The sequence below is a fragment of the Kwoniella bestiolae genome, chromosome 8 (genome assembly GCF_000512585.2).
Source record: "Kwoniella bestiolae CBS 10118 chromosome 8, complete sequence".
In the NCBI taxonomy this organism is placed as follows: domain Eukaryota; kingdom Fungi; phylum Basidiomycota; class Tremellomycetes; order Tremellales; family Cryptococcaceae; genus Kwoniella; species Kwoniella bestiolae.
The window spans coordinates 133,802-158,205 of record NC_089248.1 but is presented as its reverse complement, the minus strand read 5'-3'; the positions used below and the strand labels follow the sequence as shown (position 1 = coordinate 158,205).

Sequence of the window (24,404 nt, the reverse complement as noted above, 5' to 3'; positions counted from 1 at the left end):
GAAGGATTTCTGCCTGGATTCTGCAGTGTGTTCGATTGATCAATCCTTGTTGAATTTGCTTCACCGAAATCGAGGGAAACAACATTAATGTCCCGGTATGACTGATTTAGTCCACCGCAGTAAGCCGATGATAGCAGCACGCTCGTATTCTGTACCATGAGATTCAATTTTGGATGAGGTCGACGCCACTGACAGTCAAGGACCTGACTCATCGATGTCAGACTAACACGTCCAACAAAAGAGGTAGGAAGACATGCTGATACGCTGAGACCTCCACGTAAGTAGCGGAGAGAAGAAGGGATGTATACTATGACGTCCAGACAAAGATGTGCTGGTGACAAAAGAGGGAGAGTCTACGGGCTTAAAATCTTCTATTGAGAAGGATGTGCAGAAAACATACGTCATTTCTGCTAGCATGACACTGCACAGCACAAGCCAGTGTCGACTTTGCGAAGGATCCAGTAGCGATGCATGCTTCTTCCTTCCTTTACACGAACATACATGCACTAAGGCCATCGAGTCTCGACTCGACTGGACGCTTGCACGTTGAAGCTTGTTGACACGCTTCTCACCTAGAATTCCTGTGGCAGCTGGATACGAAGATACATCGGCGCGTGCTCAACGAAAGGGAGCAACAAAAAGAAACCCTCGTGACAAGGGATGTAGACTTTTGCTTCTCCCATGATCCCGCCTCTCCCTCATCATCTTCCTGATCGCTATGTGTAGATGAGCTCTTTCGTCCAGTACAGAAGAAAGCAGGTTTAAACTTCTTGTGAGGTGTACATACTGCATCCATTCTTCTGCCCCACCTTGGTCTGGACTCGTCGATCCTCGGCGCGAGCCCGTCTCTATACGATGACGTTTCCTAGAGTCAGAAAACATTTCGAGAGGATGAAGCATAAGGTACATACGCACAGAAGTAAAAGGAGTAGAAAGAGCTTAGCACAACCGGTCATCAAGAAGCCTCGACCTCGTACTGTCACTAGCATATGCATATGCGGCATTCAGTCGTCAGTCCTCTTTCTTACAGTACACCAAGTTCTCTGAAAGGAGCGGTCTGTCTCGATTACACAAGTCAAGGTACGCCCAGCACATATAAGTCCCTCCCCAATCCCCACCAAAGATGTTTGCCACTCCAGGGTTTTGAATAGTTATAGATCAAAAGTCATCCGAATAAGTTACAATACTAGTATCTCACACTGAGACCATGGCGACACTCGACATCTCGACCAATAATAACACCAAGTCGATCGGCAACGATGCAGCCACCACCTGGGACGATCAAGTCGCGACAGGATCGAAAGGGGCTTGCGTCAGCCTCTCCTACCTGGTAGGAGCGAGGGAGGTCCGGCGATTCAAAGGTGATAAATCTTCGGTAGCGCTGGTACAAAGGGCCGCTTCCAGACCCGTTCGTTCTTACCTCCTGGGGGTGAGGTCGGCAGTCAAGGCAAGATTCAATGAGTCATCCAAAGGATGGTCAGACTTGGAAATGACCCGCGAACTCAAGAGGATCAGCTCGGCGACGGCACCGGGAGATAACACATGTATCAGTGTTGACCGTCGTAATGACGAGACTGGAAGGTTTCATGATTGTTTTCACCTAAATTTCGCAGGTCATACGGCGCATTTCCAACAACGGGAATCTGTGTGGGACTGCCAAATCCAGGACACGGTCAATGCTGTTCAGCGTGAGCTGGACGCAGCGAGCGGCGTGGCGGCCTGCAACAGGAGGCTAGGAAAGATATACGCGGGGACAAAACTTTACGTTCAGAGTCAAGGGAAAGACCAACACCTTATCATGGATGATTATGAAAACACCGGAAAGATCTTGTTCTTTCCTGTGTCGAAATAATCGCTCTAATTCTGGAGTCGATGTGTGCCATGCGTATACCTGTTACTATAAACGTATCAGGTTTACCAGAGACATGCCTGGCTTGTCGTTTCTTTAGGTACCTGCATTCTCGTTTTGCCAATGCATGTTGACGACACATATCCCAACTGGGTTCATGTACATGTATACGGATTGCTTAAGATAAAGCATAAATTTATACCATCGCATACTGTATCCATCTTCGCGAGTTCTAACCCACTCTTGCAAACAATATGAGTGGACTTATCTATGTGCTTCGTGGAATTGTAATGTACTTTATATATGACCGTCATAATCTACCGCAAACGAAATCCAATGTTGATACCGTACAAGGGGAATTCGGGAAGGACGAACTGATCCACATACCCCGGCTGATACTGCTGCATTGCGAGACTTATCATCATTATAACATCGGTTCTTCCAAACAATACAACCAAGGTAATCATCGCAACCACAATCACACTATCAAAACTGTCCACCATCAACAGCAATCCTCCTTAACAACCCACAGACCAACAAACTGTAACATGATCCGACCGGAAACGAGATTGCACCTGAAACGAGAACTGCCACCGTAGCCCTATTCTTCCACACGTGGCCTGCGATTTGTATGGTGGCGATTCTCGTTACAGGTATAATCTCGTCTCTGGTCGAATCATGTTATTCTGAACGATCCAAAATAGACTAAACCTCCTTCATACCTATCTCCTCATTCCCATCCTTCTCATTCCTCTCGCCATTCCGCGCACCAACGACTTTCCCCAACCCAAAATCCATCGCCCCGTCCCCCTCCTTCCACTGAGGCGTAACAGCCAACGTCACGCCCCTTCCCCTATTCTGTCCCTCCTCCCCATCCCCTCCATTCGTCGCCTTATCGTCATTGTTGGTAGATCCAAAAGTAATTGTCGTCCTTCGTCCCCCTCCTGAAGTCTTCGCTCCAGGTTTATTGGGACTTTCCGTCTTATGCAGAGGAATGTCCGTAGCTTTTGCGGAATTCGTATTGGGCACTAACACTGTGCCGTCGACTGAACGGGGTATACCGATTGCGATTGGGACGTTTAGGGCGTCGCGAAGTTTTTTAGAGACCAGGGCGGATTTTTTGGTTCGCGCGGATCCTTGCCAGATTAGGACGGCGGCTCTACGACGGTAAATTAGGTCAGCTCAGATGAGATGAGATGAAATGATAGAAGGTTTAATATCGAAGGTCATGATGATGTTGAAATATCACAAAGTAACAGAGTAGAGAATCACTCACCCAATACCACATAAAAACGATAATGGGATCAAACAACCGGTAGTCCATGCTGGTCTTTTGTGCCAGTCTATCACATGTCAAGATATTGGTCAGCTACATCCACACTCCATTGTAGTGAGTGAAACAGATACTCACTCATTCCCCACATACAACCACTACAGGTCAAACAAGATATCAGCTGCGGTACATCGCTCGGCTAATTTGATTAATAGTAGCTTACCATAATAAGCTGAATAACCAGCATCAGATCATATCAGGTCAGCTTGACTCCCGATCATAACATAATGTCCAAGAATTACTCACCATTGGAAGAACGAATTCCCATCCATCAACTAATACCAGAATAACACAAGAGTTAGTGATACTCTTCGATCAGACATACTTATATGGTCGTATTACTCACAATCGTATTCCACAAAGCAAACTTCATGGGAAAAGCCTTATGCGTCGCCGTCGCATGAGCTCTATACCAAGTTTGCGAGACCGCAAATTTCTCTTGCTGGTATCGCAAGTTCTTTTGATCTTTCTCGGATAGTACCTGTGTTCGCACAGAGTAAGCAATAGTGCGTATATATCAGAATAGATCTGGCGAGATGAGATATCGTCGAACAGATAAAAAAGAGATTTGTCTTGTAGAAGACACCCACAAATACATAATCTTTGATCAGTTCCGGATCAGGTAGATCATTTTCATCCTCTATAGGTGGTAAACCTTGCTTCTTCCTCAGACGCGAATCTCGGTTCTTCAACGTCCATATGACTGACATACCTGTATGACAATTCACGTCCATGTCAGCTCTTGAAGGATATCTGAAAAAGAAGTGTTGCGGAGACTTACGATAAGTATCTATAACTCTCCATGGGATCAGACCTACACCCGTTACGGTGAATAAACCATTTTCGACCTGAGAGCAGATTTCTGCGAGATACATCCAAATAGATTAGTAGTGTCGCCAAAAATCAATTCGATATCTAATGCGGGGATTATAACTTCGTGTTTTCCCCAACACTCCTAGGTTGACGGTGAACCTCAAACCTCAGCAGAAATCAAACTCACCGACCCAAACATCCTGCCTATATTTACTACTAGTAGGTATCCACCCCAACAAGAACAAGACAATCCCCGCTCCCCAGAAGGCCACCAAAAACCCATAAACGGCAGTGATAAATCCCATAGGAGTCTTGACGAAAGTCCATAACCCCGCCAAACCTCTCCTGATCTTTGCCCGTTTCGAAGATCTCAAAATATGTTTAACATGTTTATCAAGTTGATGGTCCTCCTTGATATCTTCTATATCATCTTCGAACTCTTCTCGTTGAATTGTCTTGGGCGATGCTCGAATGAGAGGCAGTTGCGGAGAAGTAGAGGTATCATCTTGGACCTGGTCTTGGTCGATCGGTGAGGTGGGCTCGTCGATCTCTGGGATGGGGATAGGTTGAGCATTACCCCATTGATCTGAGGGTTGCTTAGGTTGAACCAACTCGGGAGGAGAGGAAGTTCGACCTGCCCCGGGGAGGAAGCGCGAGATGGAGCCTTTGCGTGAACGGGTGGTATTGGATCGTTGACGTTGGCCGGTGGAAGATGGTTCAAGGAAGGGTTTGTTCATTGATCTATAACGCTTAGAGTCAGCTTGATTCACCGAAGTGTCCTGAATAGGCAAGTGTAATTGAACTTGTGAAATGGTCATGGATGAGGAGGGAGAAACTCAGTCCATCACTCACGTCAGGGAGTCATCACTGGGTGTATGGGGTAGTTGCACCTCTGGCCGTCGTTTCCACAGTTGAGGTATGTGCGGTACTAGGACTGAGTTGGTCATATTCTGAAGGTGATTAACTATATGAAAAACCCAGAGAGTCAGCAGGGTCTTGTTACGAGTGTTCGACAGCGTAAGTTCTACTTCTGGGTAATATGCGCAAATTGCAAGATATATCGGGAAGCAGGATCAAGAGTCAGAGTATGGGTTCAGTACGGCACACTTACCAGTAGATACATGAGGATCGATACAATCCAACAACCCCACCATCTCATCATCCAATTGATGTACCTCTTCCCCATTAGTATGCTGAGTTGCCAGATCAAACTCCACAGGGGTACTCGACCTCCTACTTCTCCTGCCTATCGACGTGGTACTCCGTCTACTAGCGTTCGAAGCGGATCTCATCCTCTTCTGAGTTGTCTCTTCTGGCAGACCAGCCTCCAATTCACCAGGAGTGGGATTAGTATTGGACCCGCTCCAAATCGAGTTGAGGGGAGCTAGCCTATCCGACCTCTCATCTTCTACTTCTGCGTTGTTGGTGTCATTGACAAAATCTGAAGGTAATCTGGGTCTGGTCGAGGGTCTAAAGCTGACTCCGACTGTGTGAGCTCGTCTCCTCCCCTGAGAAGCTGGTGCTGGTGGATGGGATGTACTCCAGTCTCCCAGAGCGGAAGTGGTGATGGGCGGTAGTATCGTCACTTGTCTACGTCGGCCTGTTCTTGTACGTGCTTGAGGACCGTTGGCGGGCGCAGGTGAGGGCGGGTTGGATGGCTCGGTCGAAGTTGTTTGTTGCAATGGATGCGTATCCGTGGATGGCCCTGCTTGATCATTCGAGGTAGATGAGGGTAGATCGTCCTGAGTTTGAGTCTGTCTAGATGAGGAGGGGGAAGGTTGCGATGGGGTTGAGTGAAGCGGTAGGATTGGATCTTCTGATGAAGAGTGCTGTGAGGATGACATGGTGGTATTTTTGGCGGGCTGTGATGTCCACTCTATTCAGTGGGTGTATTTAACTAAGGTCGCTGATCCCTCATGGATGAAGATGAGATGAGAATGAAATGGAAGTGACTACCTATGAGATGGTCTATGGTGGATGTTTGTGTCTAATCCAAAGTGAGATCTGCGGGGGCCGTCAGGCGGTGTGAGACTCTATATACGGTATTCAGGGTTTAATGGACGGCATTACGTTTATTTGTAAACAAATATGAGCAATCACTAATCAGTGTAATCAGTAATCAGCAATAATCGCTAATCAAGGTACGGTGGTTGTATTCACTCACACGTTCCAACGGGTACTTTGTATACCTCGTTTTAACATGTTTCCATCGGCCTTTGATCGGTCCAACTGTACCACATTCCGACGCGTCTTGATGTTGAGCTTGAACATTAACCATTTTCAAGGTGGATGTGAAACACTCCTCTTCACCCCCTTTCTACATGTACATTATGTTATTGTCCCTTGACACTCGACAGTTGACAGTACGACGTATCAGTGCAATGATCTTGAAGATGAAACACCAACAGCTTTTACAAGGTTTCGATAAGGTACGGTATACCTAAGATAGGTTCTGGAACCGGAGTGTATTGGTTGAATCATGAAGAGCGAGGTAGGAGGATGAGTGAGATCTCTACGATGATCATGTGTATCCATTGGTAGGGAAGGGATGGAGAGCGATAAGGGTAGGTAGTCCTGTAGAAAGTGGGATGGGATGGGATGCTATACTATGCTATACTATGCTATGCTTGATAAAGTAATCGACTAATCAACTGAGCTAGTCACCTTACCTTTATACAACTTGTAATTGACGATCCGAGCGTGAGTGCCATTCATTGCCAACGCACTGATCACCACCACCATCATCCATCCATCCCTCGCACTGATCGCTCTATAGTATACTGTTTAGAGTCCTTTGACTACATGTCTCACTGTCTCACTCCTTTACTTGTTCCATATACCATCATACTGTCATCCTCACTCTTTCACTTTACCATCCTTATCCTTGACAACGTCTATCTATATCACCAGAATAGAACACGACCTTACCATCCTCTCAACATCGAACATAGACTGATCGAAGACTTGTATACACCCACACACTCACACCATTCGCCACCAGAACAGTGAAGCTCATCACGACAAAAGACTACCATCACCCACCACAAGACACTCCTTTACCCCCCTTCGTTACCGAGTGACAGCAAATCATCATCGCCATATCGACATCGAGACAACCCGGTCACTCCACATCCACCATATCATATCTCAAGTCGTCCACCCTCCTATTGAATGGTTTATCCCCTCATAGAAGCATCTTACCAGACTAGAACAGCAGGTGACATATAGTAACACTCCGACCAGGTTCACAACCAGCGTCGACTCATACGAGGTCAACCCAAAATGCCATCAATATTCTCTCGTTCAGCTTCGACCCCCAAGAAAGGTAAACTCCCACCCACACCACCCGTATCAGGTCCCCTCGCGACCCCTCCACGAGGAGCGACAGTAAGTAGTGCAAGGGGGTATCAAACCGGTGTAGGGGAGTTTGGCACCATACCAGGAAACGTATCAAAGTGAGCTCGAAACCTCCCCTCATTATTATTGTTGCAAGCACTCTTGCTCATACTGAAGGTCTTGTGTTCGTATTTAGGACACTCCCGAATAGGCCCAGCCAACAACAACAACCATTGACTCCGCCCCATTCACCCGAAGGAAGTCCTCCCCTCTTACCACCCAAGCACACATTCTTACCTACCCACATCACCCCTCATACCACCTCGAATAACTCTGTCGACTCGTTCTCATATCATTCTGATGAAGTTACTGGTTTAAGGCAGTATGGGTTCCTTGGTGGAGTGGGTAGCAGGGTCACCCTCGGGTTGAACGAGGTCGGCAGGGTGTTGGATTTGGTCAGCAGGGAGTTGATAAGGAGAGGTAAGTCAGCTGCTCGATTAAGTCCAATGACAGAGACGAGATGAGCTGATGCCGCACTCAGGCTTGACCACACCCATGCTATTTTCCAATCAAGCTTTAGAGTTGAGTCAGACTAGAACCAAAATGCTTATTCAAGCCTATCTGGATACTTTGACGTGAGTCATATGTATACAGATAAAAGTCACGCAGCTGATTTGGTGACTTGAAAGATCAAATTCGAGAACCAAGTACGAGACTCTCAAGCAAGATGTAAAATTCGCGAAAGAACACGAATTAGCGTGGTTACTCCGTTGGTCTCTCAGTCGGATCACCCGGATCAAAGAAGGCGTGAAAGAGATCTGCCATGGTGTATTAGAATGGGAAGCATACGAAGAGTGGAGAGGGAGGGAGAGAGGTGAGATCAGCTGGCTTGTCTTTGTCTGACTGTAGCACAAGAAGCTGACTGATGCCTCCCATTTCCTTCAGCTGCTGGTTATCCAACCGACGCATTCCCATTCCTCGCTCTCATACTGCCCAATGAAGTATACAATCTCATCATAACGCCACTTTTCCACCTCTTATCTCGTTTCGCAGCTCATTCCCACTTATCCGGCTTGACGCCTCACGCTTTATCTTCTCTCTTCGCTCCATTGCTATTCGACATACCCACCTCATCAACAGCTATGCAGGCTCATTCCCACTACGTCCGAGCTGCGTCCGCCACCGAGCATCTCCTTCTGGCTTATATACGATCGACCAGCGCAAAGGGCTCGTTGGGTCTGGCAGACCTGCCATTCAGGTTGAAAGAGTGGGTGACAGGCTATCCAGCGATGGTAGCTTCTGATGGCGATCTCGCTCGCGGTGGACCAAGGAAGGGAGCCAGAGTAGTGCGCTGTGAACGAGCGAGTAGGACGGTCAGGGCATATTCGAAAGATCTGGTGTGTCAAGCTGAGTTATGGGTCAATGATCTGCCCATAGGAGATAAGTGGGACGCATGGGATAGGGTCACCTGGAAATCTCGACGAGGGGAGATGAGCCGACCGAAGTTCTCTGCCTCCTTTCGACGCAGAATGGTAGTCAAGGAGAACCTTCCATTACCTTCCTCCTCGATTGGCGGGGATAGACCGATGTCTTATGGGAGTGCCACTAAACCTTCCCTGGATGGGGGACTGAGTAGGAATCAGACGCAACGAAGTAGGAAGGGCAGGCTGGCGACGATAGAGGACGATAATAATGAGGAAGGGAGGTGGTCGAGTCTGGCAGGTAAAGAGTGGAGTATGTTTGAGGAAGGGGGGTTTGATGCGCCCTCGCTTGGGATCACCAAAGATGGGAAGGGTGATATAAGGAATAGGTTGCAGTTTGATTTGACTGAAAGCGCGAAGATGGTAAGCCTTTCTTATACTACCATTGTTTATTGAGGAGACATACTGATTTTTACATAAATATTGGAATTGTCACAGAGCATAGCAGAAAGAAGACGTACAATGGATTGGTCAGAGTTTGCCTCTCCCTCGGGAGGGTTTAATCGTACCGACCCACTATTAGATGTCTCACTAACCTTCTCAGCAACGATCGAAAAAGAGATTACAGATTGGCCTAAAGAGCGAGACGAGTTACGAAGGAGATTACATAAATCGCAGAAAGATTCTATACCATTCAATTATGATACAACGCCTCGACTTGGAGTCAACGCATTTCCAGATCCGAATGCGAGGGTGGATGATAAAGGTCGGATTCACGTGGAAGTGGCATTCGTGGACTGTTGGGCTGATTTGATTGTGGGTGGAGGATGGATGGATAGGGAGGAATTGACTTTCAGAGAGGCGAATTGGGCTTTGGTGAGCTGATACGTCATTCGTAGCAAGACTTAACAGCTGATGAGCGGTGAGGCTGGTAGATCGAGTACAAGGCGAAACCTTCTAGGATAGATCCCAGAACACAGGATAATGATCCGCTTGGCGATCCCAGGAAATCTGAGTTGTATTTCCTATTTGAAGAGAGGGTTCCACCGGTAAGTACAGCTCAACTCATAAGTCCTTTTGCGTCTGTGGCATAGGTATAGCTGATTGGTCGTGGTGTCAGGAATACCAACAAGCACTGCTCACACCTGCTCAGAAGAAATCGGCGTTCGGTCTATTCACACCAAAAAGCAAGAAACGCAATCAGATGGTCCAGTCTGATACTGTCAGATCCCGATTGGGCCAAGGGTGGGGAGACGAAGATTTCGATAGAATGTTATTACATCGCGAACAACCTAAGAAAGTTACCTTGACGAAGAGCGCGTCAGACCAACCTCACACCTCCGTATGGCACATGTCCAACGACACGAATACACCCGTCTCACCTGAGAAACCTAGACCTATTCGAAGGACCAGATCAAGTAGTGAGAAGAACGATGATCCCAAATTAAACGACACGAAGGGGTTATTCCTTGGTTCGGGCAAGAAGACGATGAGAAGAGTAAAGTCTAATGAGAGCAAAGAGAACCATAGTCCGACGAAAGAGAAGTTTAGTAGGAGGGAGAAGAAAAATCAGAAAGAGCAGGATGTGGAGTTTGAGCTCCACTCTGCTAGTGGGGTTAGTAGTTCGGAACCTAGTCCGAAAGATGGGGTTAATGGGAAAAAAAAGGATGAGGAGAAGTGGATGGGTGAGTCAAGCTTAGCTCACTCACACGTGTCTTGCTTTATGGTGGGGTATTGAGAGCCAGCTGATCGTTTTTGTATCGTTGATTCTCGTAGATATACTCGTGGCGAATGGAGCGAGAAGGATGGATAGGCAGGATGCCTTACCTCCTATCCCACATGGTGATAGAGGTAACATGGGATTACCCGTCTCTCCCCATCCACCTGCGAGACATCCGTCACCTTTACCTGACCAACATACCCCACCTCAAGAGAGATCAAGCGAAGAAGCCTCTACGCCCAGGGCAGGACCCCCAGAAAGACAAAGGTCAATAAGGAGAAAAGCCGTGCCGTCAGATGAAGAGGATCAGGATCTGGGAGAGGGGTTCGAACCTGTTTCGCCTACTTCTCAGAACTTTAGTCATTCAGAGGAAGAGGGTGAACATCTACCCAATCCCCATGCACAAGAGGACGAGGGACCAGAGCTACTCGCTCCGATCCCCAGACGGAGCCATAGAGATACGAGGGATACCATCCATGGGATTGTGGATCAGTATAATCGGGATTCCACGGGGGATAACTTGGAACCGTATGATCATGAGGAAGATGGGGAAAGAAGAAAGAGAAGGAGAGATAGTGGAGAGTCTGATTCGAGATTTGATGATTCCCTTGAAGATGGGTTGGAACCGCCTGAAAAAGGATTGATCTTCGATTTGACTCCTGGGAGGGAACCTAGTCCGGCGAGGTATAAGCATGGGGAGCCGTTGCAGTTTGGTGAGTATACCTTTTTTCCGTATGAGCCTTTTGCAGCAATGAAACTGATAATCGTTGGTCTGGACATCCAGTCGGCGAAGAACCGGAAGAGGAGGATGATTATTTCCAACAACGTTCGGGGAGGGTGGTACATGACTGATCTGGAGTCAGGGGTAATGGGAAAACGAAGTAGGATGGCAGGAGAGAAGAATTGCGCCTGAGATGTAAGAAGACTTGTATATCAATTCTTGTCATTTTTCGAATAGTATATTGTTCAGTCTGGCCTTGCTTTGTTGATATCTTGTCTAATCGAGTAGTCTTGATACACTCTTGTGTGACTGGTTGATTGATATCCTTACTTACACAGTAGTATACCCCATCTGCATATTTATCAGTCTCATTTTCATACCTCTCTGATGATGACTTGGTGGTGAAGTAAATGGTCACGAGCGAGATGTACATGCCATTTAGCCTCACAACCTGTGTTCGAAGGCAGTTGATGCTACTAAATGGGAAACCTAATTAAGGTTCGGTTGGATGTCACCAAGTTCATGCAATCAACCTTCTTTGTGCTGTATTTCTTGTTGGCATTGAATCATTGAATGACCTCTATACATTATTGACACTGGTGAACATAGCGTACTCGACATACAAGACATAAAAAAAGAATTGAAGAGCCGACAATGGATATAGACGACGACGATGCGTTCTTGTACGGGGACGAATCGCCTCCCAAGGCTGAACCAGTATCTCTACCAACTAAAACTACCAGAGAGGGTGAGTCAGGTAGTCACCTGTCGTGTCTTGTGCTGCTGTATGAGTGAAGCTGAATGTGTTGATAAGGGATAACAGTCAATCAAGAAGAATCTTTACCGCCTCCTATCCCGGCGGCTGTCGCTGCTAATGGAAGTGCAATAAGCTCGTCAATGGCAGCGTGAGTCGGTCCTTATAATTCTTAAACAATAGGGTTGACCATGATCCTCAATGTAGATCCCTTGCGGCATACGGCATGGAACCTTCCACGACTGTTGTAGATAACCCCGAAGATGGTGGTGTCGAAGAGGAGGATGATGAAGATGAAGACGAAGAAGATTCGGACGATTCGGATGATGATATAAAGGTTGTTTTCACTGGACAGAATGCCAGGACTTTGGATCTGAGGTGAGTTGATCCTATCTAAGTATATTAGCCCTTGATATTTTCTTCTACTCAGACTATCAGATAGAGAGCGTCCAATTGTGCTGATTCAACTTGCTGTCGACTGGTTTAGGAAACCTCAAACTGCCCCGTCAAATGTCATAGGTATAGGTAAATGGGCACATACCAGTACTGGCGTTGCTGCTCCAGCTACTACCACTCCCACACCCGGTACACCACAGGTATCGACACCTTCCAGGCGTAAGCTGTGTCCTCCTTCTCTGTCCTTCTGGGCCAATAGCTCACATAGTACTGTTATAGCGGTTCAACCAACAGCAAACCAAACCACAGAATACACCCCCACCTCACGTCCAGGCCTCCCTTCCACTTCTACCTCTAATGCAGGTCCCCTAGCCAACCCACCAATCTCCTCAACCCCCTCAGACCCCTCCACCACCCTCCAGCCCCCGGCCTCATCAGCAGACCTAACCAACGGTGTCCCACCCCTCGATCCCAATCAACCTCCCTCGACCCTCCCCGCTGTATCTTCCTCCCAATTCGTCACTAAAACCAAGATAGACCCTTCCAACCCTTCTGGGATTATTCCTTCGACGGGTCAAAGTGTCTTTGAGATTGATATGACGCAGTTTGAGAATTCCGGTCAACCTTGGAGAAAACCCGGTGCAAGTCTGTCGGATTATTTCAATTTTGGGTTCGACGAGTTTACGTATCCGAGGTATTTGAGATATAAGAGTGAGATGGAGAAGGGCAGGGCGGCGCTGGTGAGTTGTCGGCTTCTTGAGGGGGCAAGTCATGCAAATGGAGATTGATCATGGGCTCTGAGCTGATTTTGCAAACTTGCACAGGCAAACCTCCCACCCATGGCCCAGCTGCCACCTGACATAGCAAACCTCCTGCACATCCCCAATTCGAATATCCCATTCAACGCCATCGCAGCAGCCCAGCAACAACAACAACAGCAGCAGGCCCAACAACAACAGCAGATGCAACTCATGGCTAATCAGATACAACAGCAGATGGGAATGATGAATCCGCAAATGCAAGCTCAGATGCAGCAGATGATGGCCATGCAGGGATTGGATATGAATATGATGGGTGGTGGGATGCCTTTTGGGATGCAAAACCAAACCCAGAGTCAGGGACAGGGGCAGGGGCAGGGGATGATGCAGCAGGGTATGGGTCAGCAGCAACAGCCTATGGGTAGACCTGGTAAGCTATCGGTCTCACGCGATAACCAGAGAAATTAGCTGACTTAGATATGCTTGTAAATGATATAGGTCAAACTGTTAGACCGAACGTGACGCCAACGCCTCAAATTGGGAATGGCGGAACACCGGAAGCTGGAGAGGAGGGGGTGAAGTTGGAAGAGGGTGTTGAGGTGGGTCGAGTCTTTACATCAACGAGCATAAACGTCTCCATCTGAATGAATCTTGTTTACTGCGGTGACAGGAGTGTTGCTCTTAAAGGGTACCCTTTTGCTGATGACTCTTTCTCAGACCGGCGGTGAAACCCCCGACTCACAAGCTCAAGCGATAATGAACCCAGCTATGAGGGGTCGAATGCCCGTGAGGGGCGTGCCTGTACGAGGAGTTCCATTGCGAGGCCGTGGAGGAGGTGAGTCATACCTTCCCAACGCCCAACGAAAAAGTCTCATCTTTCTTCCATGCCTTCTTCCATACATTCATCTGAGTTCTGCTGTTAGTCTAATACTGATCCTGTTCTTCATGTAACGCTCAGCCGTCCCACTAGGCCCTCGAGCGGGATTCGCAGCTCCCACCGGCCCCAAGGCAGGTCGATTCAGGGATAAAGACCGAGTGGACACTTCCGGAGCAGGATCATTAGACTACGGAGCGAGTGAAGGCGGCGATGAGACGGTAAAATCCGAACGCGGTACTTCCCGTCAAGGGCTGGATGACGAGTTGGGCGAATCGAATTCGAGGAGTCAGTCTCATTCGAGATCGCACTCTCGAGCCCAATCCAGAGATAGGTCGGCTAGTCCGCCTAGTAGAAGAAGGTCGAGGAGGGATTACGATGAGTACGAGGATGATTATTCGTCTGACGAACGGGATAGGATCCGGGATAGGGATAGGGACAAGAAGAGGAGTTCGAGGAGAAGTAAGAATGATGATTCTACGAAAGATCGGTCAAAGAGGAAGCGAGAGGAGGGTGGAGGATCTGCGACGCTTGGTCCGGGGGGATGGGAGGAGGAGGAAGAGGAGGATGAGCGGAGGTCTAGGTGAGTGGGGTGCTTCCTTGGACTTAGTAGTCCGATGTGTGTATATGCGGTGGCTGATAGTGGTGTTTGGTATTGGTAGACGCAAGAGATCCCCTAGTGAGGAGTCTGAGAAGAGGACGACGAGACGGAGTAAGAGGCGGTAGTGTGGTGTGCTGTGTGCCAATGTGGGTGGAGTGTGAGGGGAAGGAGGAATGTATTTGCAGATCAAGCGATTAACATATCTTTATGCATTGTTATGACATATGTCTGTTTTCACCTTCAGCTGCCAAGCACAAGTGGATCTATCAGATCAGATTGACAAGGTGGACCATGTGAGGTGTACTGAGTTCAATCTATATAATGCTGCATTGTCCGTCATACTTCAATACAAGATTACATCTCTTTATCTTTCGCCCAGTTGTTCAACGACCTCATGATAGACAGACTACCAGATTTGTACGAACCACCAAACATCAGGGTGTGCTATGTAGTTTGACTCCATCAGCTTAACAATCATCTCGACGTTAGAGCAGGTCCACTTTCGGTAAGAATGGAGATCAGAGTGACTCTTGAGACTCACGTTCAAATGATGATACAGTTCATAGAGCTTTTGACGCTCATCGTAATATGGTTGTGATTTCGGATGAATGGAGTGGTAGGCATCGTAGAAATCTTTCGAGAAGCCTACAACGTCATCGTATCTAGTCAATACTTGTGACCTCTTCGTTGCCAGTGATAAGATGAGACCTCGCTTTCGCACTCGCACTCACCACCAAGCATATGGGTTATACCCAGATCAGCCTCATTATGACCATAATAACTTGCTGGATCATATATCACCGGCTTGTCAGTGATGGTATCGTATCCCTTGTTTCCTGACCATAGGTCGCCGTGTTGGATCACAGGTTTTGGCGGAGGGTCAAAGGAGTGGAGAAGGAGGGGTACTGCTCTGTAATCGTCGGATGCATCTCAGCTTAACCACTGCTGAGGTCTTCAACAAAACTGCTCACCTCTCCTTCATCACCTCCCATTCCTTGTTGATCTCCCGATCCCCTATCCTCGTTACCAGATCTCCCAGCCGTCTATCCCTGTAAAACACCTCCCAACTCCCTTCCCACGAATTATCCTGCTCCGTAACCCCACAATGCGTAGGCACGTTGAACCCGTATTTCCCAGTATACCCCTCTCCCGTTCCTTCGTTAGAAGGGGGAACACTATGCATCTTGGCTATCTTCTCTCCTAGTTCCTTCTGCATGTTCTTACTTGACGATCCAAGCTTGAAATACTGAGTGACCATTCCGCATTCTCCCTTATCTTCATCAATTTCAAAACCAAGTACTTTCGGGACGAGGCCTAGACCATCGGTGGTTCGGCCCATGGCGAGGAGACCTTCGATCTCACCTCGCATTTGTGGGATGTCAGATTGGGTTTTTGTAAAGTACATCATACCCGTGGGTTTATGGAGGTAACATCCTCGGGAAGAAGGTTCCAGTTCTGATAGGGGTATTGAGGATTGGGAGAAGATCTGCGAGAGGAGGGGGTGGAGTTGGGTCATTCTGATTCTGCGGAGGGTTGGTTTGATTGGGATTCGTATCTTGATGAGAGTGTTTGTATTGGGAGTATGATGTGGGTCTATAGCTAAAGCTGTATTGGTCAGTATATATATCTCAAAATCTTTGGTATCGTCCGTCGACATCATAGCAGTATTCTCGGAGCGGACATGGCGAGTGGAGGGATCAAAGCCTAAAAGAATTACGTAACAAATGCGGTAGGTAATGAGTCCATTCGTCGAGCTACTAGTTTATGCCCTACCATAAGCGTCTTGATCGCCTGTAATTACGAGTTGCGTGGGTTACAAGTATGATGCATGCAAGGCGATGGGGATGAAGGTGCAAGCGAGATGCTTGTCATATGCATATGAGGGTTATATATAGTATAGTATGAATCTCTTAAGCGAGTGGAATGACTACTGCAGCAGTCGGAGTTGCGCACGTGCACGGTTATCAGCCAGTTACATATTCACAAAGTGATAGTACACCTCCACTAAACCATCCACCGCTCCTACTTGAATCCTTGTTACGGTATTACCTATCTTTTGTGGAAAGGAACTTATATATCAAACCATCCATGCTCATACCAACTCAATCAACCCAATAACAGTCAGCTGTAATCACCAGCTATCACACAGCCTGGAAACTGCAGATCCGAAGCGTAGTTCGATCTCATTCAAAAACCGATTAAAGGAAGTCGAACCAGACACGTTCGGTATAACTCGTTGCCTCGCTCTTACTTTGGGATAGTAAGGTGGTTCACTCATCTATCGACATCTTGATTCCATCATCTAAGATATCAGAAGAGCCTCGTAGTGATTGTGTGACAGTATGAAGGTGAGCTTGCATCGCACAGCTCTCATTCCCGGACACCAGCTAATCATCCCACACAGTTCGGTAAAACAATCCAATCGCAGCAAGTACCAGGCTGGGGGGAGTACTACCTGAACTACAAGGTAAGCACGGTGCAACCTGCTTCTTAATTATACTAACCATACTCTACCTATACAGGCCCTCAAGAAAATCATCAACTCCTACGCAGCCGGCAGACCAGCATCCGACGCATCATTACTCTCACTCGGATTACGACCCGCCAAGAAATCCCCAGGCAGCGGTAGTAACAAGTCCGACCATGATGCAGGATCACTCTCACCACCTTCCATTCACCCTCAACAACATGACCCGTCTATCACTCCCGCATCTATAATAGAAGACTTGGAACCTCTTCCAGCGGAGAGTGAACCTCCTGCGCCTAACACCGGCAGTGCGTTGATGAGTAGAGATCCGACTGGTGGGAATGATAGGAGTGAGAGTTTCAAGGCTCATAGGGATGTGTTTTTCTTTACATTGCAGAGAGAGTTGGAAAAGGTGAGCTGTCTCCCATCACCAATGAGACTGCAATATATAACCAGCTAACCATGATATAAGATAAACGCCTTCTACCTCGTCAAGGAACGTGATCTACGATTAAGACTCTTGACCCTCTTATCCAATCGAAAGCGATTACTACAGAATTCTTCCGGAGGTGGATCACCAAGTGGAGAAGGTACGCTGGACAGCTCCACACGCAAAGACGCAGAGTGGATATCGTTAGAAGAAGGTTGGAGGCTGTTCGAAAGGGATTTAGGCAAATTACAAGGATTTATCGAAATCAACGCAACCGGGTTCCGAAAGATCTTGAAAAAATGGGACAAGAGAAGTAAGAGTAATACGAAGGAACTGTACATCGAAAGACAAGTGGAAGTCCAACCGTGTTTCAACCGAGAGTTCATTGCGAAACTATCTGATATAGTTACAGCGAATTTGTTGGATATTGAGAATGGCTCTGAACATCTATCGACGTCTTTCTTGGAGATTGAATCGATAGGTGCGGATGGGTTAAACCTCGGAAGTAGTAGGAAACAAGATTTCGCCGAGATAGATACTCTAGACTCCACCTCAAATTCATTGGCTTTAGATGCGTTGGTAGACTTGGAATCCAACATGTTGAAAGCTTTCAACTCGGGCAAAGACGCTATCCTAGATTGGCTGAAGATTGCTAAAGCGAAACAGAGTCAGTATCAGCGTAGAGATAAATCAACGAGTACGAGGTTGATGAGGATACTTTGGAGAGCTGCCTTACAAGTCCCCCAAGAATACTTGGATCTGGTCTTGAATGCCGTCACCCTGGACTATGGTTATATCGATAACATCAATGGAAGATCACCAGCTCATCAAGCTTCGATAACCGGGTCATTGACTTTAATCAAACTTTGTGCTGAAAACAATCCTGGTTTACTCGAGAAATCAGATGCCTACGATAGGAGACCTATCCATTACGCTTCGATGCACGGTCACGCAGAAATCGTCTCTTTCCTTCTATCACGGTCGGTAGACCCCTCTGCAACGGACAAAGATGGATATACACCTTTGATGCACGCTATCACCCAAGGTCATTTAGAGGTTGTACGTATATTCGTTCAGGATAAACTCACTTTAGAACCTACGGCAATCTCAAACGATCTGATACCGTTATCCCTGGCCTGTCAATTCGGTCACTTGGAAGTCGCAAGATTACTCTTACAGTGCGGAGCTAAAGTGATACCCAATTCCGAAGGGTTATATCCACAGCACTTCGCGGCCAAGGCAGGACATGAATCGATATGTCGATTACTGGTCGAAGAAGGTGGGCCGGACGGTGGTGGGAAGGATAGACAGGATAAGTACAATCTCTGGACACCGCTACACCATGCTGCTATCGGTGGTCAGCCACAACATCTGGCATGTATCAAGGTATTGGTAGAAGCTGGATGTGATGTGAATGCCGCGGACGAGTATGGGAAATCACCGGGATGGTACTCTGCTTGGTTTGGTCATGTTGAATGTCTAAACTACCTGTTAGACAATGGTGCGAAGTTGAATGGGAACCAGAATACATTACAGGGGATGGAGAACCTAGGTTTGGCTGCTGATCCGCAAATGGATAGTTTGTCCCCTGGATCAGATCTGATGTTGGATCCCCCTGCGGACGAGTTCGAGTTGATACCGTCATTGTCGTTGCCTCCTCCTATCATCCCGTAAGTTATCATGCTCAGTACCAACTGAACAAAGAAAAGCTGACTGTTTTCGATACAGACTCCGAGTATACGGACACGAGTTCCTCGCCAACCGATGTCTCATCCAACTATCCCTCGGACACCCATTCACACGTCCATCATCTTCATCTAAAGCACCTCCTATCAAGCTATACTCACGATCAGGTCAAGATCCACTTAATCTTTGGTCATCCCTCAAACTGGTCATGACTTCCAAATCCGACATCTCAGCTGTTCCTCATTCAGTGATCCTACCATTAGCCGATGAGCGTGAAGTGTTCTCCTTCCAGGTTCAATCGTTAGAAACGTTCACCTTGGAATTATCCTTATATCCCACATTCGGGTCTAAGGTGATAGGTCGAGCTATAGTGTTACCAGCAACATTCAACGATGTGACGTATCATAAAGGCATCGTTGCTCCTCTGTTAGATCACAATCTCAAGACTATCGGAGAAGTAGCATTTGAAGTATCATGTATCAAACCTTTCCAAGGTGCCCAACTGGAGATTGGAGGAAGGGTCGAAACATACTGGAAATCGAAAGTAACACCTTCCCAACCTACCCAAGATCACGCTCATCAATTCCAATCGCACCGACCACTTTCCGTATCTACCTCCTCACCCTCTCTCCGACCACCCCCAGTTGGAAGTTCCGCTCCATCAAGCAGTCATAACAACAATAACGAATCTGCGTTGGTGACTGCCAGTTCGCTCTCGGGTGAATATGTCCACGTCGTCGTTCAAGTTACTAAAGATGGTGTACCTGTCATATATCCTGATATCAAACTCCCAGTTGAAGGTTTGGATATAACGGTATCGGACGTGACCATAGACCAGTTCTTGGGTATAGCCCAATCCAGAAATCTTCTACTGGACCCTTCTTCTCCCTCTTTGGCCAATAGTGGAAATATGTCTTCAAGCGAGTGGTCAGGGGTATTATCCAAAACCATGTCCACATTAGATTCCATCCTTAATATCCTACCTTCTGAAATCGGCTTGAATCTGCTGTTACAGTACCTCCGACCGAAAACTATAGAATTGAGGAATATGGGTAAATCAATAGAAGTGAACAAATGGGTGGATACGATCTTACACTCCATATATGAGAATGGGAAATCGCAAGCTCAGCAGAGTTCGAGTTCAGGTAAAGGGAGGAAATTTATCTTTAGTAGTTTCGAGCCGGAGGTGGCTACTGCTTTGAATTGGAAACAACCCAATTGTATGTCTTCCCATTCTCTTCTCTCATCTCCTCCCCTCGCTTCGCCTTCTGCCCCATTCATAAAAGGGACTGACATCATCTGGATCGAATCACACAGACGCCGTATTCTTCGCTTCCTACTGTGGTATTTCCTCTCAGACACCCGCGAGCGGATCAGATAGGAAACGGTTAATCCCAATATCGCCAGAGGAGGAATCTGATCTGAGATGTCTGAGTGTGAGAGAGGCGGTGAATTTCGCGAAGTCGACGAATCTTCTGGGTGTGATTTTGGAAGCTACTACGCTGGTGAGTTTGATGATTTGCTACCCTTTTGGTTTCAGTGAGGTGGGGTGGGGAGTTGAAGGATTAGGGGTGAAGGGGAGGAGGAGAAGGGAAGGTGTGGAGAGCGAGGGCGAATGTCGGGAAGGGTCGGTACTGAAGGAGATAGGGGCAGGAGAGACGAGAGACGAGACATGGGGGAGGAGAGAAGGAGAGAACAGGCAGCAGGAGATAAGAGAGGGAGAAGGGGGGGAGAGGAGAGCAGAAGGGAAGACCGGAGGAAAGACAAGAGAAGAGGGAGAAGACGGAGGAGGCGAAGACGTCAGGAGGAGGGAGTGTCGAGGGGCAGTAGGGAAAATTGAACCCAGAGACGGGCGAGGAGCGAAAGAGGGAAGGGAGTAAAGGGAGTAGGGGAGAACTGCTAAGGAGAGAAAGACGAGAGGAAGACGGGGAGAGCATGAGGGAAAACAGTCTTATCGCTTGAGAGCTATTTTGAAAAGGATCTCTGCTGACGCCACCAATCTACCCTACTCACTCTACAGGCCGCCGTCCCTTCATTGGTAGCGTCTGTAAAAGATGCAGGATTGCTATTGGCTACGTTCGGTGATAGCACAGATATAACGTCCTTGCGGCAGGGCGCCTCGGATGGGAGAACGGTAGATGCATTCGTCATCGATGGGTGAGTGTGGTCGAACTCGCAAAACCCAATGTGATGGACAGAAGCTGATGTCAAGTGATGTTGCAGAATCATGACTTTGACCGTTTGATTGCTGTGTTCATGTCTAGAAAATATTAGATATATATGTAATTTATGTAAATTCATTCAGTTACAGAGTTCCGAGTTTTGACTTATCATGGCCGACAAACGTTGCACTGTCACCCTCTCACCGTCGTCGACCTGCACCGTAGCTTTATAAAAAAATATGCATAAACTTGATTGTATGATGCTGCAATTCCGATTGAGCCCTACTGTACGCGTTATGACCCAAACTCATGCATTCCCACACCTCATAAACCTCAACCAATTCCTCTCCAGCGTCATCACCGTCCAAATATCTCTCCCCTCGTCCTTGTTCTTCTTCAGCCTACCCTTCTCATCAAACTCTTCCTCCTCATCCTCCTCGTCCCCATAATCCTCTATACTCCACTCTGCGACTCCATCAGGAGTATCCCTCCCCTCCAACTTCCATCCTTTACATCTCGCTATCCACTCCGTCGCTGCCCAAACCAGCCTATCGCTGAGTCGCACATCATGAGAATCAGATTCGACGAGCAAGCGATCTTTTGAGATTGTACTGATCAGGGAGGAAGCATGGGGTGATCGACCAGTTATGAATATTGAGGGGGAGGCGTAGAGATTGAGAAGGTTACGCTATGAAGTAGGAGAATAAAGGTAGAATCAGTATATGACTATATCCAAACGATCTTCATTTGGCATTAGCACACCTCAGCTTGTTTCCAGGAATCAGGGGACCACCCTCCGGCAGAATGTACATCTACGTTTATTCCGTTTGTAAACTTGATACCATGTCTATCTCGCATCGAAATGAGCGTCTCGAGCGATGGACCTACATCATCATCAAACCATCAGTCATCTTACCAAACAAAGCGTGGGTGCGAATACGATCTGTTTTAAGAAAATTAGGGAGATGGGTCGTACTCACCTGCACAAGCAACACTATGAAAGCTCACATTCACACCCAGTTCCACGGCTAAATCCAGCTGTCTATCTAGTAGAGCCCGTTGATGCGACATGGGTACTTTGAAAGGTGTGAGTCTTTTCCATTCCTCTTCTTCTTGTTTCCCTTCTTGATCATCACTCTTCTCATCATCGTCTTTCTGTTGATGATCCTCGTCATGCTTATAATCAGGATGCAAGTGCCTAGCTGCTTTAGGCCACCTCATCCTCGCACTCCCATCCAATCCCACTTCACCCAACATCGTCATTCTCCCTTGCTCGATACTCCGTTGTATATCTTCTCGTGATTTCTGTAAGAGCGGTTCGAACGGTATAGGATCAGGTAAGAATGGTATAAGTTGGGATAGTAGGTCTTTGTGATTCTGCGATTTGGGAGAGAACAGTGAGAAGTAATGGTCTTCTTTCGATGGATGGGAAGAGGGATCAGAGAGTGTGTAGAGATGGGTGAACCATGGGTGATAGCCTATCGGCTTGGCGTCAGTCGAACGTTCTCCTATCCAGAGGGTTGATGAGTAGAGTAAAAGCATGACTTACCAAAACAAGCTATCACACCTACACCCTTCCCCTCTTTCCCCTTCCCCTTCTGCTTGGTATCATACCATCCCCTCTCTTCACTCAAGGCCCTCACTTTATCTTGATCTCCAACTATCGTAGCCATACTAGCCAATCCACCCAATTTCACCTGATCGTACACCTCGGGCTTATGAGTAAGATCGGTAGGATGACAGTGCGCATCGGTCACTGTAGCATATCAGATACCAGCTTACAATCTCAGCTAGACAAGAGATGAATGGCGGCTTAAGCTTACGATGACTTAGTACATGATCTGGGGGAAGTTGGATGTTCTCCCAATCTGGAATTTCCACTTGATCCTTCTTATCGTTGGTTGATCTAGGTTGGCTCGAGGAGGTGGAAGATGAGGGGTCGTCGTGTTGTGTACACATCTTTCGAGATTTCCTATCTCGATATCTCATCTGAACTTCAATAAATCGAAAGAGAGATTAAAGAAGAGGTGACGAGTTGTTAAGGATGAGATGACAAGAGAATCGCGACTGATTTAAGAGAGAGTTATCTAATCAATCAACCCGTCTCTAACAGGTGACGTCACCTCCACCTCGCACAGACATTTTCAACCATACGTCAATAACAACTCTTAGTAACAGTATAAACAACAACACCATCAAGTATCTTCCCTCTTCCTCCTCCTCCTCTTCTCCACCTTCTGTTCAAGCATATCATCGTCCACACCATTCCACCTAATACATCATCCGTACCATGTCAAACGTGAGCTGGAAGATCCATTTCCTTAGGGTAGAGACACAACAGCTAATCACCCAATACCGATCCAGTCAACCTCCACTCCTTCTTCCTCTTCTACCAAAATCGACTCCTCCCTCGATGCCATATCACCTACGAAGACAGCCAAAGATAGGCGAGCAGAGCGTTTGAGGGAACTACAATCTGAATTGGAGGAGTTGAAAGTTGAATTAGGGTGAGTGTATGTCTCACACATGTCATCTTGCACCTTTCTGCCGTCCATTCGAGGAAGAAGGAAAGCTGACCTCGACCTCGACGCGATAGTGCTCATGACCCTCATGAGATCGTACAAACCCACATCAAGCTCTTACATGAGTATAACGAGATCAAAGATGGGACTCAAGCTCTGATAGGTAAAGTGAGTATATTCCTCGTACTCATATTTGTCACATCAGTCTACCCTACGAGAAATGAAGGAAAGAAGGGACGAGAACTGATAAATTCCTGATTGTGCCGTAGTACGCCCAACTCACCAATCGAACTGTCAGGGAGATCCATCAGGAGATGGGATTACCTCTTACGGATTAGTTTAGCTCCTCTTGAGGTCTATGGACTTCCCGATTCTCAAAGGTCAATGGTCAATGGACATTTTATGATTTCTCTTCCCTCTTAACGCAAGAGTATACCTTCTGGTCAGTTGTATATATCTCTTATTCATCAGCTATATCAGTTTCATTTCAGGTGAAAACTCGTATCGTCCTCCCCATGTGGCTCCATTACTGTAATTACCATGCATTCATCCACCATCCAC

General features: G+C 47.2%; 8 protein-coding genes across 8 annotated transcripts; 5 read left to right on the top strand and 3 right to left on the bottom strand.

Moving 5' to 3' along the window:
• Positions 1-1,207: 1,207 nt before the first annotated feature.
• Positions 1,208-1,852, top strand: I302_108636 (uncharacterized protein; the record flags this gene model as incomplete). The annotated part of the gene is made up of 1 exon (XM_019194365.1): positions 1,208-1,852. One exon carries the CDS (start codon positions 1,208-1,210, stop codon positions 1,850-1,852), a length of 645 nt encoding a protein of 214 aa, XP_019043201.1.
• Positions 1,853-2,554: 702 nt separating this feature from the next.
• On the bottom strand, positions 2,555-5,839 carry I302_108635 (uncharacterized protein; the record flags this gene model as incomplete). The annotated part of the gene is made up of 11 exons (XM_019194364.1): positions 2,555-3,008; positions 3,126-3,192; positions 3,261-3,280; positions 3,346-3,354; positions 3,429-3,457; positions 3,529-3,663; positions 3,773-3,894; positions 3,964-4,044; positions 4,183-4,736; positions 4,848-4,959; positions 5,107-5,839. The coding sequence occupies 11 exons, from the start codon at positions 5,837-5,839 to the stop codon at positions 2,555-2,557; spliced, it is 2,316 nt and encodes a 771-aa protein (XP_019043200.1).
• Positions 5,840-7,277: 1,438 nt separating this feature from the next.
• Positions 7,278-11,324, top strand: I302_108634 (uncharacterized protein; the record flags this gene model as incomplete). The annotated part of the gene is made up of 10 exons (XM_019194363.1): positions 7,278-7,450; positions 7,528-7,811; positions 7,873-7,966; positions 8,021-8,205; positions 8,277-9,175; positions 9,251-9,628; positions 9,688-9,801; positions 9,873-10,437; positions 10,529-11,185; positions 11,257-11,324. 10 exons carry the CDS (start codon positions 7,278-7,280, stop codon positions 11,322-11,324), a joined length of 3,417 nt encoding a protein of 1,138 aa, XP_019043199.1.
• A 523-nt stretch (positions 11,325-11,847) lies between these two features.
• I302_108633 (uncharacterized protein) lies at positions 11,848-14,701 on the top strand (the record flags this gene model as incomplete). The annotated part of the gene is made up of 10 exons (XM_019194362.1): positions 11,848-11,941; positions 12,017-12,098; positions 12,155-12,325; positions 12,435-12,562; positions 12,623-13,083; positions 13,168-13,531; positions 13,600-13,700; positions 13,819-13,936; positions 14,060-14,558; positions 14,638-14,701. The coding sequence occupies 10 exons, from the start codon at positions 11,848-11,850 to the stop codon at positions 14,699-14,701; spliced, it is 2,082 nt and encodes a 693-aa protein (XP_019043198.1).
• Positions 14,702-14,930: 229 nt separating this feature from the next.
• I302_108632 (uncharacterized protein) lies at positions 14,931-16,092 on the bottom strand (the record flags this gene model as incomplete). Its single annotated transcript, XM_019194361.1, has 4 exons — positions 14,931-15,020; positions 15,118-15,221; positions 15,308-15,486; positions 15,548-16,092. The coding sequence occupies 4 exons, from the start codon at positions 16,090-16,092 to the stop codon at positions 14,931-14,933; spliced, it is 918 nt and encodes a 305-aa protein (XP_019043197.1).
• An 826-nt stretch (positions 16,093-16,918) lies between these two features.
• On the top strand, positions 16,919-21,404 carry I302_108631 (uncharacterized protein; the record flags this gene model as incomplete). The annotated part of the gene is made up of 8 exons (XM_019194360.1): positions 16,919-16,924; positions 16,981-17,043; positions 17,099-17,455; positions 17,516-19,143; positions 19,202-20,379; positions 20,477-20,664; positions 21,180-21,316; positions 21,383-21,404. The coding sequence occupies 8 exons, from the start codon at positions 16,919-16,921 to the stop codon at positions 21,402-21,404; spliced, it is 3,579 nt and encodes a 1,192-aa protein (XP_019043196.1).
• A 224-nt stretch (positions 21,405-21,628) lies between these two features.
• On the bottom strand, positions 21,629-23,280 carry I302_108630 (uncharacterized protein; the record flags this gene model as incomplete). The annotated part of the gene is made up of 5 exons (XM_019194359.1): positions 21,629-22,009; positions 22,084-22,205; positions 22,302-22,799; positions 22,871-23,077; positions 23,145-23,280. The coding sequence occupies 5 exons, from the start codon at positions 23,278-23,280 to the stop codon at positions 21,629-21,631; spliced, it is 1,344 nt and encodes a 447-aa protein (XP_019043195.1).
• Positions 23,281-23,611: 331 nt separating this feature from the next.
• On the top strand, positions 23,612-24,181 carry I302_108629 (uncharacterized protein; the record flags this gene model as incomplete). The annotated part of the gene is made up of 4 exons (XM_019194358.1): positions 23,612-23,620; positions 23,686-23,828; positions 23,918-24,011; positions 24,113-24,181. The coding sequence occupies 4 exons, from the start codon at positions 23,612-23,614 to the stop codon at positions 24,179-24,181; spliced, it is 315 nt and encodes a 104-aa protein (XP_019043194.1).
• Between the last annotated feature and the right edge of the window lie 223 nt (positions 24,182-24,404).